The sequence below is a fragment of the Rutilus rutilus genome (genome assembly GCF_951802725.1).
Source record: "Rutilus rutilus genome assembly, chromosome: 12".
Lineage (NCBI taxonomy): Eukaryota > Metazoa > Chordata > Actinopteri > Cypriniformes > Leuciscidae > Rutilus > Rutilus rutilus.
In genome coordinates this window covers 13,243,101-13,259,780 of record NC_140217.1, presented here as the reverse complement: position 1 = coordinate 13,259,780, position 16,680 = coordinate 13,243,101, and the positions used below count along the sequence as shown (strand labels likewise).

General features: G+C 37.8%; 1 protein-coding gene and 1 long non-coding RNA gene across 2 annotated transcripts; both read left to right on the top strand.

Annotated features, from left to right (window-relative positions):
• Window positions 1-575: 575 nt before the first annotated feature.
• Window positions 576-2,050, top strand: LOC311301515. Its single transcript, XR_014629470.1, has 2 exons — window positions 576-1,002; window positions 1,580-2,050. It is a non-coding gene; the product is annotated as an uncharacterized lncRNA (long non-coding RNA).
• A 1,960-nt stretch (window positions 2,051-4,010) lies between these two features.
• Window positions 4,011-16,539, top strand: psmd12 (proteasome 26S subunit, non-ATPase 12). The gene is made up of 11 exons (XM_084426878.1): window positions 4,011-4,226; window positions 4,561-4,620; window positions 4,717-4,845; window positions 5,288-5,395; window positions 5,506-5,610; window positions 7,465-7,614; window positions 7,749-7,883; window positions 8,334-8,446; window positions 8,574-8,748; window positions 15,625-15,702; window positions 15,962-16,539. The coding sequence occupies exons 1-11, from the start codon at window positions 4,119-4,121 to the stop codon at window positions 16,169-16,171; spliced, it is 1,371 nt and encodes a 456-aa protein (XP_084283004.1). The 5' UTR covers window positions 4,011-4,118; the 3' UTR covers window positions 16,172-16,539.
• The last annotated feature ends 141 nt before the right edge of the window (window positions 16,540-16,680 follow it).

Below are 16,680 nucleotides of genomic sequence, written 5' to 3'. Positions count from 1 at the left end.
TATCGATCTTGGTTGCAGTTCCATTAGAATTCCACTGGAGGTGATCGTGGGCGAGTGCAGACTGAATGGGAGTCTATGGGGCTAGACGGCTAAATGTGTCTCTTTCACCCGATTGCCGTTGAGAAATCTCAGATTTTATTGTAGGTTTTGCAAGTTCAACATGGGTTATAGGTCGAAAGTTGAACGAATGTACTTATTTCTTTTCGATTTCTTACAGGTTGAGTTGTTGTTGCCCATAACACGCTAGCATTCTGCTAATGACATCAGCATTCTGACGTCATTGACATTTTAAAAGACTTTTTAAACCAAATAAGTGGCTCTAAAAAATCTAACACCCAGCAATGTGTAATTTCTTTGCATCTCCTTTCGAATACAACATTCAAATTACTAGACAAAAAATTATATCCTGAGAAAAGTGGATTTTGAGGGTTTTTCGCCATAGACCTCCATTCATTCTGCACTCGCCTGCGAGTGCCCCCGCATGGACAGAGACGTGTTACTGCAGCCAGTCCACAAACCGGAAGTAAGCAGAGAGTGCCAATTCTCTTCCTATTAGACTATAGCTGTGTCCCAAAGTGAAGGCTGCGTCCTTCGAAGGCCGGATTTGAAGGCCGGATGGCCGCATTTGAAGGCCGATTGCGTCACCGCGGCGCAACGAAGGACGTCCCAATTCAAAGGCTGCATCCTTGGAAGGTCGCATTTGAAGGCCGATTGCGTCACCGCGGCTCGATGAAGGCTGTCCCAATTCAATTCTCCATCCTTCGAAGGCCGTATTCGAAGGCCGGTTGCGTCATCGCGCCGCGACGAAGGCTTCCCTGATTCAAAAGCGACGCCAAATGCACCCTTCGTTTCCCCGTGAAAAGAAGGATACATAAATGGACACTTAGCGGCCTATTCTACCCCATAAGTCATTGCGCGCCGTTGAAGACAGCATTTATTTATTTATTTTTAAAGGCGGCCGAGACTAGAGATCGGTGGTGGACAGCAAATTCACATTTAAATGTAAGTATTATGTTTTCATTTACTCAAATAGCTAGCGAAACCAGAGTTAAATTTTCTTATAAACTTGTTCTTAACTCCTTCGTCACCATTGCGTGGCTTCATTTATCAGGTAGTTTTAGGCAAAACTTGTGGTAATAACGTTATTAGTTTAACGACCTATTTGTAATATTTGCACTTGTGTATTATAAGAAATATCACTCACCCAATAAAGCCCAAAACAATAAGAAAAGCAGTAGATAAGGCAATGGGGTTTCACTTTTATGTGTTTTTGTATTGCTGTCATGCAAGGTAGCCTATGTGGTTTTAACCAAATTTTAGTATACAGAAATATGATTTCTTAAGTATTTTGTATGCATGTCTTGATGTGTCATATTTTGCAGTGTTAACAATGCACTTAAGATTGCCCCTCTGTGTTAAGTACCCTTTTCTGCTTTTTTAGAACAATTCAGGAAAAAATGGGTCTATATATATATATATATATATATATATATATAAAGAACAGTAATACACACATCTTTGCTGAAATGTATTGTCCTGTTGTTGTTAACAAGCCATGGTTCATTTGCTCTGCCTTTAGGATTGCAAGTGTCCTGGGACAGGTGAGGGTGTGAGTGGGAAACCCACTGCTGAAGCTTGGCCCTGGTTTGTCCTCATGGATGAGGTGTTGGGACAGATGCATTGCACCAACCCCCCTGTCCTCATCGCCTCAATCCCTGAGGACACACCAGGGCCGAGTTCAGTAGTGGGTGCCCACGGTGAGGAGGAGCCAGGGGCAGCAGCACCAGCACAAAGGCGGCGAGACAGGACGAGTTTTTGGACTTGATCAGAGAAGAAATGCAACTACAGGCAGAGGCGAGGAGTGCACAGGAAAGAAGGAAGAGGATGGACAGGCTGTTTTCTCTTCTTGAGAGAATGATTGAAAAATATATATATTTTCTACATATTCTTGTTTAACTTTTTTCACTTTTATTTTTTAAAAGAAAAATTATGTACATTTATTTTTATGCAACTTTAATTGTGTAAATAAAAGAGAATGAATTGTTCTGGACATTGTTTATTTTTGTAATGACAGTAATACTTTCTGCATGAAACAAATTCTATACCTTTTTATTTTTTCAAATAAAATTGGTAAATGAAAATCATTTGTTCTTTAGGCTACATTAAAGTACTTTTTCCAACTATTTACAAAAACCGTTAAACATATCAAAATCAACATAAACATTTAATTTTACAATACATAAAATAAGAAAAAATTGATGTAGACTCTGTTGAGCTGAGCTGCTGGACCGGGATGGGCTGCCCCTGGTAAGGCCTCCTGCTGGTGGGACATCATCTGGGATGGTCTCCAGAGTGTTAAAGTGCATATTTCCACTATCCACTAAGTTGTCTACCAACAGGTTTGCAGGGCTGATTCAATCGACTGCTTTCTGAAAAAAGTACTTTTAATAACTACTGCATTTATATTAGGCTACTACTGCATTACTGCGTAGGCTATGTTGCATTTTACTTCTGTATATTTTCAATGTACAGTAATATCTGGTTGTTACATGATTATATACTTTTGTGTAGTGTAATGTAATCACATTGTGATGTGAGGGAAAAAAGTACTTCAGGTTACTTCACAGATTTGTAAGTGAATACTTAACGAAATATGCAGTTCCGAAAATTAAAGTAACAAAATGTAGGCTTATTGTCACAATATTAACAAATTAATTGTTGCTAACTACAGCAGCGTCCCATATCAAAGGGCGCATCTGAAGCGTTCGGACCGGTCTAGCCTACGAAGGATTGTTCTTGTCGCCTGGCAACCGTGACAGCTGCAGATGACGAGCGCGAGAAATACTGGACTTTTTATATTAAATTGGGTTTTGTATTCAAACAGGGCTAAACCGAAAATACATGATCTGGCAGCGCCGGGGCACACCATGACCTCCAGTAAAATATAAAACATAAAAATGACAATAGCCAATTCTGGCTCCATAGCTGTTTACTCAGTTATCAAAATGAATGATCAGGATAGCAGCTGTCCTCTCGCACCGTTGCTTGGCGCCAGGAGCGGTGATCGGGAACACCTGGTTGCACAATTAGGAAATCCTAGGAAGGCTACATGGTGCGTCCTTCAGAGGACGCATAGGCTGCATCCTTGAAGTCTGCGTCCTTCGAAGGATGCAGCCTTCAACATTGGGACACAGCTAAAGAATGGCCTTCTCAGCTGCCATAGTTGCAACTCTTACGTCATCAGAACAGTGTGTTCAACGCATCACCGTTTCTGTTTAAAAAACGTTGTGCAACGTTTTGTCGGGGCTGAACGCAGCCCTGATAACGCTAATGTGAATGACATCCCTTATGAAAAACAACTATAGGAATACTATAGTATTTTGGGACATATAGAAGTACTAGAGGTATTACAGAACATCACAGAAGTATTATACACTACTATAGAAATCTTATAGGATTACTATAGTTCTTTTTCGTAAGAGAAGTAGACAAATCTGGCCCACTGCCAGATACGAGTTTAACACCCACTACTATATCACACAGTGATCTACTCACACAGTAATCTCAAAAAAGTTCTGTGTGTTTATTAGGAAGGATGTAGACCTTCAATTCATAATTTGTTTGTTTATTGGCGGTACAGAAAACGACACAGCAACTCTTCGGCATGATTGTCCCGTGTATTTCAATGAGCGTCAAGGCAATGTTTTCCCCCACGGGCTAAATTCACATCACGTGACGGGGCGTTCCCGGGGGCGTTCCCAGACCAACCAGTACCAGTATGTGTACTTCCACATTTTTTATATTTAGACCATATTATTGATTGCTATCAGGGTATGAGAGTTTCAAACAGTATAACAAAAAGTGTTTATGAAAAACATTGCATAACCTACATTTTAATACAACACATATATAGCCTACCCTACGTGATAAAGATAATTTCCCTCTCGTTTCGACGCCTCACACTCCTGTCCAGTTGGAGGCGGTAATGCACGAATATCTGGTTTGCCCACCGTCAAACCAGAAGCGCCATACGAAGAAACAGAAGAAGATTTACAGCGAGCTGTTCGGGTTGAAGTTATCAGATTCACTGCGAATTCTTCATTTTATAAGCAGCAATAATGGCTGAGGACAGAGTTGAACGATCAGATGGACGGATAGTAAAGATGGAGGTTGACTACAGTGTCACTGTAGATCAGCGTCTGCCTGAGTGTGAGAAAATGGCCAGAGTAAGTGTGAATGAGCGGCTGAGTCATGCTGCTTGCTAAAGCTAACGTTCATCAAATAATTTCAGCGTTAAACTATATGATTGGTTTATTTAATATAAACCACTGTATCGCGTTTAATTAAAAACGAATGTTTTCATATGCAGACATAGACCTTCCAGGAAATTGCTGTCAAAATAGGCATCTGATTAGGTTTTTAGCCATAGATACTTGATCACTGATCATGCCTCATATTTCACCTTTCATAAACAATTACTGCTGGATGCACAATGATATGAGCTTTAGCAAAACAACATGCCATAAAGAAACCCTAACATAATCTGTTTTTGTTATTAAGGATGGCAGACTACAAGAGGCCGTCGAGAGTCTGCTGTCACTAGAGAAGCAAACAAGAACTGTAAGTGTTTTACTGTGCTCTGTTTAATTGTAGCTTCAATATTCTTAACTCAAAAATGCCCTGCTTTTTGTTTGCATTTGTGCCACTTCTGTCCAGGCTTCAGATATGGTGTCCACCTCCAGGATCTTGGTGGCTATAGTTCAGATATGCTATGAAGCCAAAGACTGGGATGCCTTGAATGAAAACATCATGCTACTGTCTAAGAGAAGAAGCCAGTTGAAGCAGGTAGGAACACTTCTATAAACATCATGGAGCCAGTGATTGAGGTCAAGATGCCAAATAAAAATGTTTTTTCAACAACCTGTACCATAAATAAATAAATAAACAAATATATATATATATATATATATATATATATATATATATGAGTAATTTCACTTAAATGCCAATGCAAATTACCTATTGTCATTTAAGTGAAATTACTCAACTTATATAGGCTATATATATATATATATAATTTAACTTAAATATATACGAGCTTGATAAAAATGATCATTCTAGAAGAAAATTTCAGATGGCACTATATAAATATCTTCATATATATTATTTTTATTGTATTATTGATTATTATTATATTATTGATTTAAATAACTTGTTAGAAGATGTTTTACCATTGATTTCCCAGAATTAAATATATAGTTAACATTCTCATAATTTTCCTTTACAGGCTGTTGCAAAGATGGTACAGGAATGTTATACATATGTCGATGCTGAGAGTGACCTGTCAATCAAACTCCGACTCATCGACACGCTACGCACGGTCACTGCTGGAAAGGTCTCGGTTCCTTCTGTTTTTAGATTATTGTACCAGATCTATTTCTTATAAGCTGGATCACTCTACTCCATTGTAATGCCCAGCTTTAGTGAATATTAATGTTTTTGCAGATATATGTGGAGATTGAGCGTGCCAGGCTGACTAAAACATTGGCCTGTATCAAAGAAAAAAATGGAGAGGTGAAAGAGGCTGCATCCATTCTCCAGGAACTGCAGGTGAGTCATCATCATACTCGTAAGGCCTCAAACTAACTGGAATATTCAGTGTTAGGATGTATACCTGCTGCTGTACAATTCAGCACATAGCAAAGAAGGGGTCTTACTGACACCAGAAACAGTACTAGAGAATAGTGCCATTGGACCTGCTTGTATTTGCCCCCCAAACCCAGGCAAAATAAACATTCTCTTCTGCTAATAATGTGTGCATATATTGTGCGCGTATGTGCGTAACGGAGGCCTGCTAGTGAAAGTGGTGTGAGTAAACCTCACTCGAGAGGTGCAAGTGTCGCCCGCCTCCCATGCTGGACACACCGGTTCGAGTCCCACTTGGAGCGGGGCGAGTAAGAGCCAGAGGGGTTACATGTGCATATAGATAGCCACTCTGGACAGAAGTGTATTTCTGTAAGCGTGATCTTTTGTTTTGTTTTTTGTATTTAATAATATTTTGAATTGGCTATTTTATTGGATTGAATTGGCTCATAACAATATGTTTATATATATATATATATATATATATATATTTTTTTTTTTTAGATTGTTTATCTTTATATTTATTTCTGTTTTAGTTTCAGTCATTTTAGTACATCAATTTATTAAAGTTATCATTTCTATATATTTTCTTTATTTCAGCTTTACCTCAAACATGTAATAATTTTAGTTTTAGCTAACAATAACAACTCTCACAGATCACCCCCCGCCCCCCCCCCCCCCAAAAGCCGATAATATATAAATATAACAATTTTCCCTAATAATTGATGAACTTATCTTTAATTCCAAAGTGTTTAAATGTGAGTTTATGTGAGTTAAATGTGAGGTAATATATTAATTTAAGCCAACATTGGTAAAAAAAAAAAATATATATATATATATATACTGTTATAATCTTGGCGTTACAAACTAGAAAGAGCAGTTACTTTAATTTGTTGTTTAAGGCGAGACACTACAGGTGAATAGGTTAATTTTTTTTAACTAGCAGATATCACCATGAAACTTTCCCAGTTGATTACCTACATTAAGATGAGAAAAAAATGTATTACAAGTTGTCTGTAATTTAATGTTTAAATATGCAAATTAGGCAATATCTAATTAAATATGTGCTCATTTGCATATATTTTTATTTTAAAAAAAATTACAGAGGGATTTATGGATATCTACTTTTGTTATCCTGAAAATCAGAATATACTGTCAATAGCCGTAAAAAAAAATATTTTCACCATGTTTTTTGGAATAAAATTTTATATAAATCAAGCTAGGAATAATATATTTACAATCCCCTCTGTAAATGTCTTCATAATATAACTAGGTACAAGACTGGAAAGTTTGGTGTATATAGGTGCTACTGAAGTGGAGATTTCGGGCTTGGAATATGAGAGAAAAGTCATTTTGAGAAAACAGGCTTTAAAGATTTTTCATCAGCCAATGAGATTGCGCATTCAGCCCTTTTACTTTCACGATTGGTTGCTGATAAAAAGGAAATGACCATATTTGGATCCGACAGCATTGTATAGGAGAGAGAGAGCTTTCCAGCGGTGCATGTGATGACAGGCTGACGGCAGAGATCGCGGAGCAGCATGTTGATTAAGAACGGCAACTTTTGTTGAATTTATGAGAAATCTACAGACACAAACAGACAAAGTGTAGTAAAATAAAGACCTAAATGTGTATTTCAGACTTTTTTTCACCACAAGTCTGAAAGAAGACATGTTATTGAAGACAAATATCCAAAAATCTCAAAATTGACCAGTAAAAAACCCCCCGACGTTTTTGCCTGCCGTGTCTCGCCTTAACCTGAAGCATTCACACTTCGCACTCGATTTGAACAGAAATTTCTCATGCTCTTACTCTCTGCAGGTGGAGACATATGGCTCAATGGAGAAGAAGGAGAAGGCGGAGTTCATTCTGGAGCAGATGAGGCTGTGCATTGCTGTGAAGGACTACATTCGCACACAGATCATTAGCAAAAAGATCAACACTAAGTTCTTCCAGGATGAGGGCACTGAGGTTTTCATCCTCTTTTTGAGGAAACTTTGATTCTGCTCTTGTATTTCTCTGATTCATTTTCAGTTTATAATATTGCTGGGAGGTCCGTTCAGTTTTACCATTTACATAAACGCCTGCTTTTCTTGCTTGTCTAGGATTTGAAACTGAAATATTATAATCTGATGATTCAAGTTGATCTGCACGAGGGCTCCTACCTGTCCATATGCAAACATTACCGAGCCATATATGACACTCCTTGTATACTAGAAGACACATCCAAATGGCAGCAGGTACCTTGCCTTTTCTTTTTAACTTTGCTGTTCAGCTTAGTAATGCAAAGAAACGCTAGCTATGTTTCATTCCACATATTTTTATCTGCATTTTGGGAAATTCTCTCACACGATTGCATTCCTAAACACCAGGCATCCGAATGCAAGATAGCATGACACCTTTTTTTATTGCGTTTCATCTGCACTCTCTGAGACGCAAGTATGATGTAGGAAAAAGGAGCCACAGTGGCTTCCCCGATTGCAGCAACTTCCATTTTGCACCAATTTACCAGGAAGGGACGATTTTGTTCACTTGAATACATACAATACGCTGCTTTATTCGCAAAAGTTTTATGCGATATTCAATTTTCCCACAAGATAAATTCACAACTTGGATGAAAACATAGCTACAGTCTTTTCTTTTGCAATCTAGTGGTTTTTGAAAACTGAAAAGGTCTTTGTATCTTTTAGGCTCTCAAGAGTGTGGTGCTCTACGTGATTTTGGCTCCTTATGACAACGAACAGTCTGATTTAGTTCATAGAATCAGCCTTGACAAGAAACTGGAGGAAATACCCAAATACAGGTAAATGAGCCAAAATAAACTGAGTTTTCTGCAAGAGTTCAGAGATATGTTTCAGCAGTCAGCCAGCCACAAGCATAATAGTAAATTCAGGTGGAGATGTTTATCTTTTTTCATTCTTCCCTGGCAGGGATCTCCTGAAACAATTCACCACCATGGAGCTGATGCGCTGGTCATCTGTAGTGGAGGATTATGGGAAGGAACTGAGGGAGGGTTCCATGGAAACTCCTGACACTGATGTCTTCACCTACTCGGAAGAGGGAGAAAAGAGATGGAAGGACCTGAAAAATAGAGTGGTAGAACATGTGAGTAAGGCTTATTTTTGCTGATATGTGAAGCCAAGCTTTCCTTTATTAAAAACTGTTTACATCTGTTCATGTGACTCTCTTAAAAGAAGAATTCACTCCAAAGGAAATTTTTCATTAGTTGTTGTTGGTCAAAACCCATGACTTTCTTTCACAAAAGGAGGGTTATAATGTGTTGTACTGGTTGCTCTCTTCCATGCCATTACAAAGAAATGTCACTGAGGTTTATAAAGGGTTAGTTCACCCAAAAATTAATTCTGTCATTAATTACTTATCCTCATGTCATTCCACACCCGCAAGACATTTATTCATCTTCAGAACACAAATTAGCATTCTGTCCCTCCATTGGGAGCTACGCAACTACTACATTCAAGGTCCAGAACTGTAGTAGGAAAGACATAAAGTAATCCATGTGACTGCAGTGGTTTAACTTAAATTTTATGAAGCGACACAAGCGTTTGTTTGCAAAAAAAAAAGAAAAGAAAAAAGTACCGCTTTATTACAACTTTTTACCCGTGCACACGCAACACACAAAAGACTGAATGTGATTCAATGTACTCACGGTGAAGTAATTTTTTTTCACACACACGCATCCCCTCGCTCACTCATTTAATTTGCTCCGGATGAATATTGAATTTCGGCGCGTGATTAGGCATATTGTGCAGAATTTTACTCATTCCCGCAGATTTTGTGCTCACACCCAAATTGTGCGCACATAAAGCCGCCTCTCAGTACTAAATTGAGTTCTTTTTCGCTGCTTATTGTGCTTAAACAGTCAAATACACACAAAATAATGTCAAAAGGCCAGTCTTGACGAGTGTTCATGTCAGTTATGTTTCAACGCATGTGAAACAGTATAATGGGCCCATGTGTCAGGTCTTAAAGTGACAGCAGCCTAATATACTGCCAATTTATGAGATAAAACTATATAGGCCCTATGGCAGTTTTTCCCCAAGGTATCGATGGCCACAATTGTTTCCATTAACTTTGGAAAACCACTAGCAACAGTGGCTGGTGAGCAAAAAGTTAATGTCAAAGCCCTGGTTATGAAAGTATATTTGAGACTATAGACTATGTAGATCTGGCTATGTGAAACTATAGTTTGATTTAATCCCTTGGCTTTGCATGACACTTTGACGTTACAGAACAGAATGGATCTGAATATTGTAAAAGCATTTGTTTCATGTGTTATAGAATGGAAGAGAGACTCTCATAAGCACACGTTGTCATATTCTTTTGATTTTTCTGGCAAAAACGTCTGAGTTCTTTATACAAATCAGTATACAGGTTTTCAAAGACTAGGATGTCGGGGAAGATCTTGTTTAAGTTTTGTTACATTATTATATATTTTGACAGTAAACCGCCAGGAGCCTTTAAAGCAGTGTCTAAATTTTGTCTTTATTTTTGTTAAATAAATGAGACAGTGTAATATGTCGTGTTGTTGTTCGTCTTAGGTTGTATTTACCTAATTTTATGACCTGCTAATGACCAGATGATTTTTTTTTTTTTGTATGCGTAAAACCAAAAATTCAAAGAGGTTGTATGTCACAGGTTAACCTGTTCCCTGTAACTTGGACTTACAAACATACAACCATATCACTTGTACTGTGCTGTTGCTGGCAAATTAAAGGCACACTATGCAGTTTCCGTTTTTCTCAAACAGTGACCCCTAGAGTCGCTGTGGAGTACTTGTATTTAACGTTACTGTCGCAAATGCCACTCGCGCAGAGCCGTCTCTGCACTCTTCCGACCGTGCTTTCTTCGTTTTCTTCATCGACTATGCCATGATTCACGTCTGAAATGCATGCTAGTGTCTTCCATAGAGGCTGCTTCATATGTTGATGTATGTGACGTCGTGCCGTAAAGCAAGTCGTAATTCTCGCGAGATTTGGCGGGGCGCCACCTCTCAAACTTGTATTGCCAGCTGCGTCTCCCCCCCCTAAAAAAGAATGTTAGCCTACAGTATGAATTACTGACTGTGAAAACATTAACTATTGTAATTAGTAGTAATGCCTTCTTTACTCGTTATATTTTTTTGAAGTACGTGCATTGTTAGATATCATCATCAGAGCCTTCTCTACTTTACTCAATAGCTGCTATTCATCAAAGAGCCTGTTTAACTTTTAACTATAAATGTTCTACTGTCTATATAATAAAGTACACAACCAAGCAATGAAAAAAAGCTTGTAATTAAGACCGTAACATTGACTTACCTGTCGAGAAGAAAGCAGGCAACTTCAGCGTCTCTTTTGAAAGCTTTCTCCTGCATTAGCTATCCCGACATTAACCCTTGTTTTTGTAATCTCCGGTCACGTTTCCTTTTACGGTCTATTTTGGACTTTTTCGACGTCGAGGACTCATCCTGTGACTCAGCATATGTATGAATGAACGGTGTATAAATAACCGTGCAGTGCATCCTTTTAAACTTGCCGGGGCAGTGACAAGCGCCTCTCACTGCTCTGCTCCTCCACTTCTGCTGGCTTCAGTCACGTGACGCTGGCTCTGAACGAAAACGCGTTGTGGAAACGCGTTGGCCTAGTACTTTTTGTCCGTCTCTGCTATTATAGTTTTTAAGATGGCGGAACTACATGGAAGCCTCCGTGGACCTACCCATCCCATGTATATAAAGATAATAAATTCTTCGTTTACGAGGATTAGTCTGATCATTGGCATAGGTATTTGTACACCATTGAGGGCATATTTATTAATAAAAATATTGATTTTAGATAATAAAATACCTAAAAAGCTACACATAGTCCCTTTAAATGGAGAAATAAAATGTAGCCCTTCAGATACAGAGCGATTTGCGCTACGCTGGCCAGAGCAAAAGTAGGCGGAGTTTTCATTTTGATATCCGCACTTTTTTGGACGGCCAGTTTTTATTGGCCGCACGGGTTATCCTCACAGAGCGCAGCGGCAAAAGTTGAAAGTATTTTAACTTTGACCGTGGCGTGCACGCAAGCTCGCCAATGCTGCGCTCTGCTTTGGTCGATGCAGCAACAAAACGTCTTCGCGAAGTGCGCAAGCCATTGAAATAAATGAGTGTCATAGCACAGTGGTGATAATGTAATGTTAGTATTGCATGTCCGTTATGGCACGTTAATTTGTGGAATATGTGAACATAGCCAAAGTTAGACTACAGCACAGTAACTAACGTTAACTACCCGCAAATTAAAACCTGCAAACGTTAGCCCAGTGCATTACAAAAATCGTTGATTGCTGAACAGAAATCGTGTCAGATGGATTGTCATACAAGTAGCCTACTGTAAGGTTGAGGATGGCCTTATGCAATATTTACACTGCTCTATTCCAATTAGGGATGCACCGATGTGAAAATTGTGGCCGATACCGATAACCGATATTAATATTGCTGTTATGGCCGATACCGATATTTACCGATGTCGATATCTCTGTATAGAAAACAAATTTTAATGATTATCAAATAAAGAGCTATTTTCCAAAACACATTTTTTTTACTTTAGAAATGACTGATATTGGGCACCTTTACCTGTGTGCAAAATATGTCACACATACACACATTGCATTGCATATAATGTGTGCTGGTTAACTTGTATAAAATTAAGAAACCCTTAGAAAACAGTAAAAAAAAAAAAAAAAAAAAAATGTGTACAATTAAGATAGGCTACTTCATTTATTATTCCAATATCCAAATATTATTTTAAAAAATACCACAGGGAAAAGGGCTTCTTGTGACTGTCTTTGCGTTTGAACATTGCACATTTTAAACAGGACACGCAGCTGAATAAATGTTAGCCAATACAAACATATTTATAGAAAACAGTTGACAATGAATAGACAGGAGTCCAATAATAGCATAACGAATCACTTATTCTAAAAATAATAACAAGTAGGCTATAAGACGAATCCGACATATGGGCTGTGTTAACAGTAAAACGTCCGTCATTTAACGAATTTTAAAAACACGGATGGATAATACAAAATGCTTTCTGACATTTTGACAGAAAAAAACAAACAAGCAAGAACAAAATTTAAACTTAACCCGTTTTCATTTTACAATTATCTTCTCTCTCTATGTGCGCGCGTCCGTGTTTGTGAGAGAGAGCTCGCGCAGCACCGGTTGCCTACTTTTTTAATCCATAAGTAACGAACGCGATAGTTTTCATACAAACTAAATATGTAACATAATTAGGTAGGCTACTTTAGTTATTATTAACACAATAACACATGAAGGCTACGTTTCTCAACACTGAGAATGAATAAATAAACGCCTGTTTCTCCACTCGCGCTTATCAGAATCCACAAATCACACGCGCTGTCACTTTTGAGAAAAATCAAATTCGAATGGGTATCATATATCAAGCAATATATTCAAATATCTACGAGTCAAAAAACGATCAGTCAAAAATGTGTCATGAGGAGGAAAAAAACATAAGTCGCACTGGACTGCATTAACAATGTTACGGACGTGAGCGCTCTCGGCACTTAAAAACTGCTTTAAAACTTTCACAGAGACCTCAAGCAGAAAGCACAAAGCCTGTCTTTAAATTTAATTTCGTTTTGTATTAATTGTATCTTAATTTTGATCAATGTTTCATCAACGAATTGCATTGGATTTAATAAATAAAAAGTATATATACTAGAAAATATTTAATCAGGACAGAGGCGACGGCGCGTGAACCTGGAGCGCGTCTCATAAATGAACCGAAACCTAATTGTATCTTAATTTTGATCAATGTTTCATCAACGAATTGAATTGGATTTAATAAATAAAAAGTAAATATACTAGAAAATATTTAATCAGGACAGAGGCGACGGCGCGTGAACCTGGAGCGCGTCTCATAAATGAACCGAAACCTACCTGCCTCACAGACCTGAGACATATATAGAAAGCTTGAAACTTCTATTTTTAAACAGAACAATTCAAAATGAAAGAAAACAGACTGTTCTCTGCTTATGTCATCTGTATGAAATGTGTATTTCTCTCACATCAACCTCTTCAGCTTCACACGTTAAATATCGGCCTGTTCACATCGGCCATATTTTGACATCGGAACGATACCGATGTGTAAAAAAATGACCATATCGGCCGATATTATATCGGCGGCCGATATATCGTGCACCACTAATTCCAATATATAAATGTATATGTCTTGGCAATGAAATACATTTTACATCATTTTACATTTCAATTAATATAGGCTATTTATCAGGCAGGTGCCTGTGCACTGTCAGAGTCTTCTGGGTTAAAATGCAATTACAGGTGGTTGTTGTTGCACTGTCTCAGATTTTGTTCAAACCTTGTCGATATCAAGAATGTGTCCCAAAACCAAGGCCTGTAAAATATTTCTGTTCAAATCCTATGTCTTCATATTTTCAGCCCTTGAAATTACTTCAGTTTTACAGCCTGAAAATCACATTATCTGGGAAGCAATATTTGGACATTAATATAATGAAAAGTATTATTCATAGGCATTATCTACTTAGACAGTGATATATTTTGAAAAATAGAACTTGTGATTTGCTTAAATATCTGATCCTTCTGCTATTACGAAACACAATTTAAAAAATTGCTTTAAAATGGACCTTGAAAGTGCTTGAAAAGTGCTTGAATTTGACCTTGGAAAAGGTGTACGAACCCTGTTGCCGGAATCAGTCCCGGAACGAGCCCTGTGTGAACAAAAGCCAGGACCAATGCCGTAAGGGGAATTTTGTTGCTCTTAGAAGAAAGTTTGTGTTCATCATCAACAAAGAAAGAATGAAAAAATGTCTGCAAACTAGAATGAAGCAGAGACCAGGGAGCTCCTTACTATCCGCGCTGAAGCTGACATCGTTCGCCAGTTTTGTGGAATGGTACGCGATGCGTTAGTGTATGACCGAATCCAGAAAAAAATGCTGGAGCAAAAGCACAGATCATTAGTAAACTTAAGACGCTGTGTAAAAAAATCCACCAAGTGCACGACTACAATGGAAAGAGCGGTAGCGGAAAATTAGACTGGCCTTTCTACAACGTATACTGACGTCACGTGTCTTTACAGGATCTTTACGGAATGTGTGTTAATGCACTCAAAGATTCCGGAAAACCACTGGCAGTATGAATGAACCAAAATCAAACAATCCCGGGACAAATCTGTGTATTTTCCGGAATCTCTGTGTGAAAGGGGCTTTGGTATGCCCTACAGGTGGGGCTTCAGCCTATAAATAGGCTTGCTGGCTGAAAGGATTTCAGTTCTGATTGTGGACTTACATTCTGAGGAGTGTTGCGAACTTGGGCCATTTGGTTTAGCCAAACGTAGCAAATTTTTCCTGTTTTGTTTTTGTACTGTTTTTAAATATTTTTGCACCTTCCAATAAAACAGAATTTTTGGATTATTCATCAACTTTTTGTACAGCACGTCATTTCCTTTTTCCACTGCTACTGATTGGCCTTCCTACAGTGTATTTTATTTTTTGACTATATGTAAATTGGTACACAGTGTTCTCATTCGGCTGAACAACTTGTTCACTGACATTCATTAGTTTCACTCAGGTTGGAAATTTTGGACTTTGTGAATGTGGTGAACTTCTAAATGCTCCTCCTAGGGAATTCATTGTCATCAAATTTGGTTAACCTTATACCAAGACATTGAAGAATGATAGGTTGTGAATGGAGTTTTGATAAGTGGTTTTGTCCTGGCGACTTAATCTATTTATGGTGAAAAAAGGGAAACCGGAATGATCTCGTATCTTCTGCATGCATTGAACTGTATGTTTGTTCGCCCTGTGTAGTCATGTGAGTCAGTTAAATGATATAGTGAATAAATGAGTGAACTTATCTAGTTTTTTTTTTTTTAAGCTATTATTTGCTTTTTTGTCATTAAAATTGCTAATTGATATTGTTTTTCTGTCCATTACCAGAACATCAGAATAATGGCAAAGTATTACACAAGCATCACAATGGGGAGAATGGCAGGACTGCTTGACCTCTCAATTGATGTAAGTTCTGTCATTAAATAAAATATATAAAAAAAAAATGTATGCTGCTTTCTGCTTGGTTTGAGGGATTTTTCAGTCACAGTGATAAGAATTTATTTAATGGTGCATTACATTATTTAATTGAGGCTATCGATTTGTTTTTAATGCTGTAATATCCCTCCCCCACCCCGCTCTTAATAATAACTCATCAGAATTTAAAGCATTTTAACATTTCAATGAATGTTGTAGTATTCATCTTGCATGTTTGTCGTTCTTGTAGGAATCAGAGGAGTTCTTATCAAACCTGGTGGTCAATAAGACCATCTATGCGAAAGTGGACCGCCTCGCTGGTATCATTAATTTCCAAAGACCTAAAGACCCTAACGATCTTCTGAATGACTGGTCTCAAAAACTGAACTCTCTCATGTCTCTGGTCAACAAAACCACTCATCTCATTGCCAAAGAAGAGATGATCCACAACCTCCAGTAGAGGCTGTCAGGGAGACCTTGGTACACATTTTCTTTTTATTTCACCTTGGAACATCTGATTGAACGAATGTTAAATAAACGTTTGCTGTCATTGCTTCTGTTTAAATTGTTATTGACCACGAGGTGACAGAGAACAACGTTAGTTTCAGTCATTCGTTTTACACGGCACTTAATATTATTGTGTTTTGTGTTTAACTCTGACTATAGTTGTAACTCCATGTGAAGCCTCCTAACCGCAGTGACACCCAATTTCCCTTTGTATTAAATAAATGCCTTGTATTCCTTTCAGACATTATAGAAAAAAAATGCATAATAAGATTGGTGTTCATATGTTGCTCCAGCATGCACATTAAACTTTTTTTGAAATAATTCTGTGTTTGTTCATTTACCATTAAGGGGAAATACAGGCAACTTAAGTTATTACTACTATTATTATTAAACTGGCAAATAATACTTACTGATTTACATAACATTCTTACTGAGCATATTTTAGCTTCCACCAGACACTAA

What these genes read in the sequence shown, in the direction of transcription:
- psmd12 (XM_084426878.1), top strand. Translation starts at nt 4,119, where the DNA reads ATGGCTGAGGACAGAGTTGAACGATCAGATGGACGGATAGTAAAGATG. An exon ending in TAGAGAAGCAAACAAGAACT is followed by an intron (nt 4,621 to 4,716) that starts GTAAGTGTTTTA and finishes ACTTCTGTCCAG; the next exon opens with GCTTCAGATATGGTGTCCAC. An exon ending in ACACATCCAAATGGCAGCAG is followed by an intron (nt 7,884 to 8,333) that starts GTACCTTGCCTT and finishes TGTATCTTTTAG; the next exon opens with GCTCTCAAGAGTGTGGTGCT.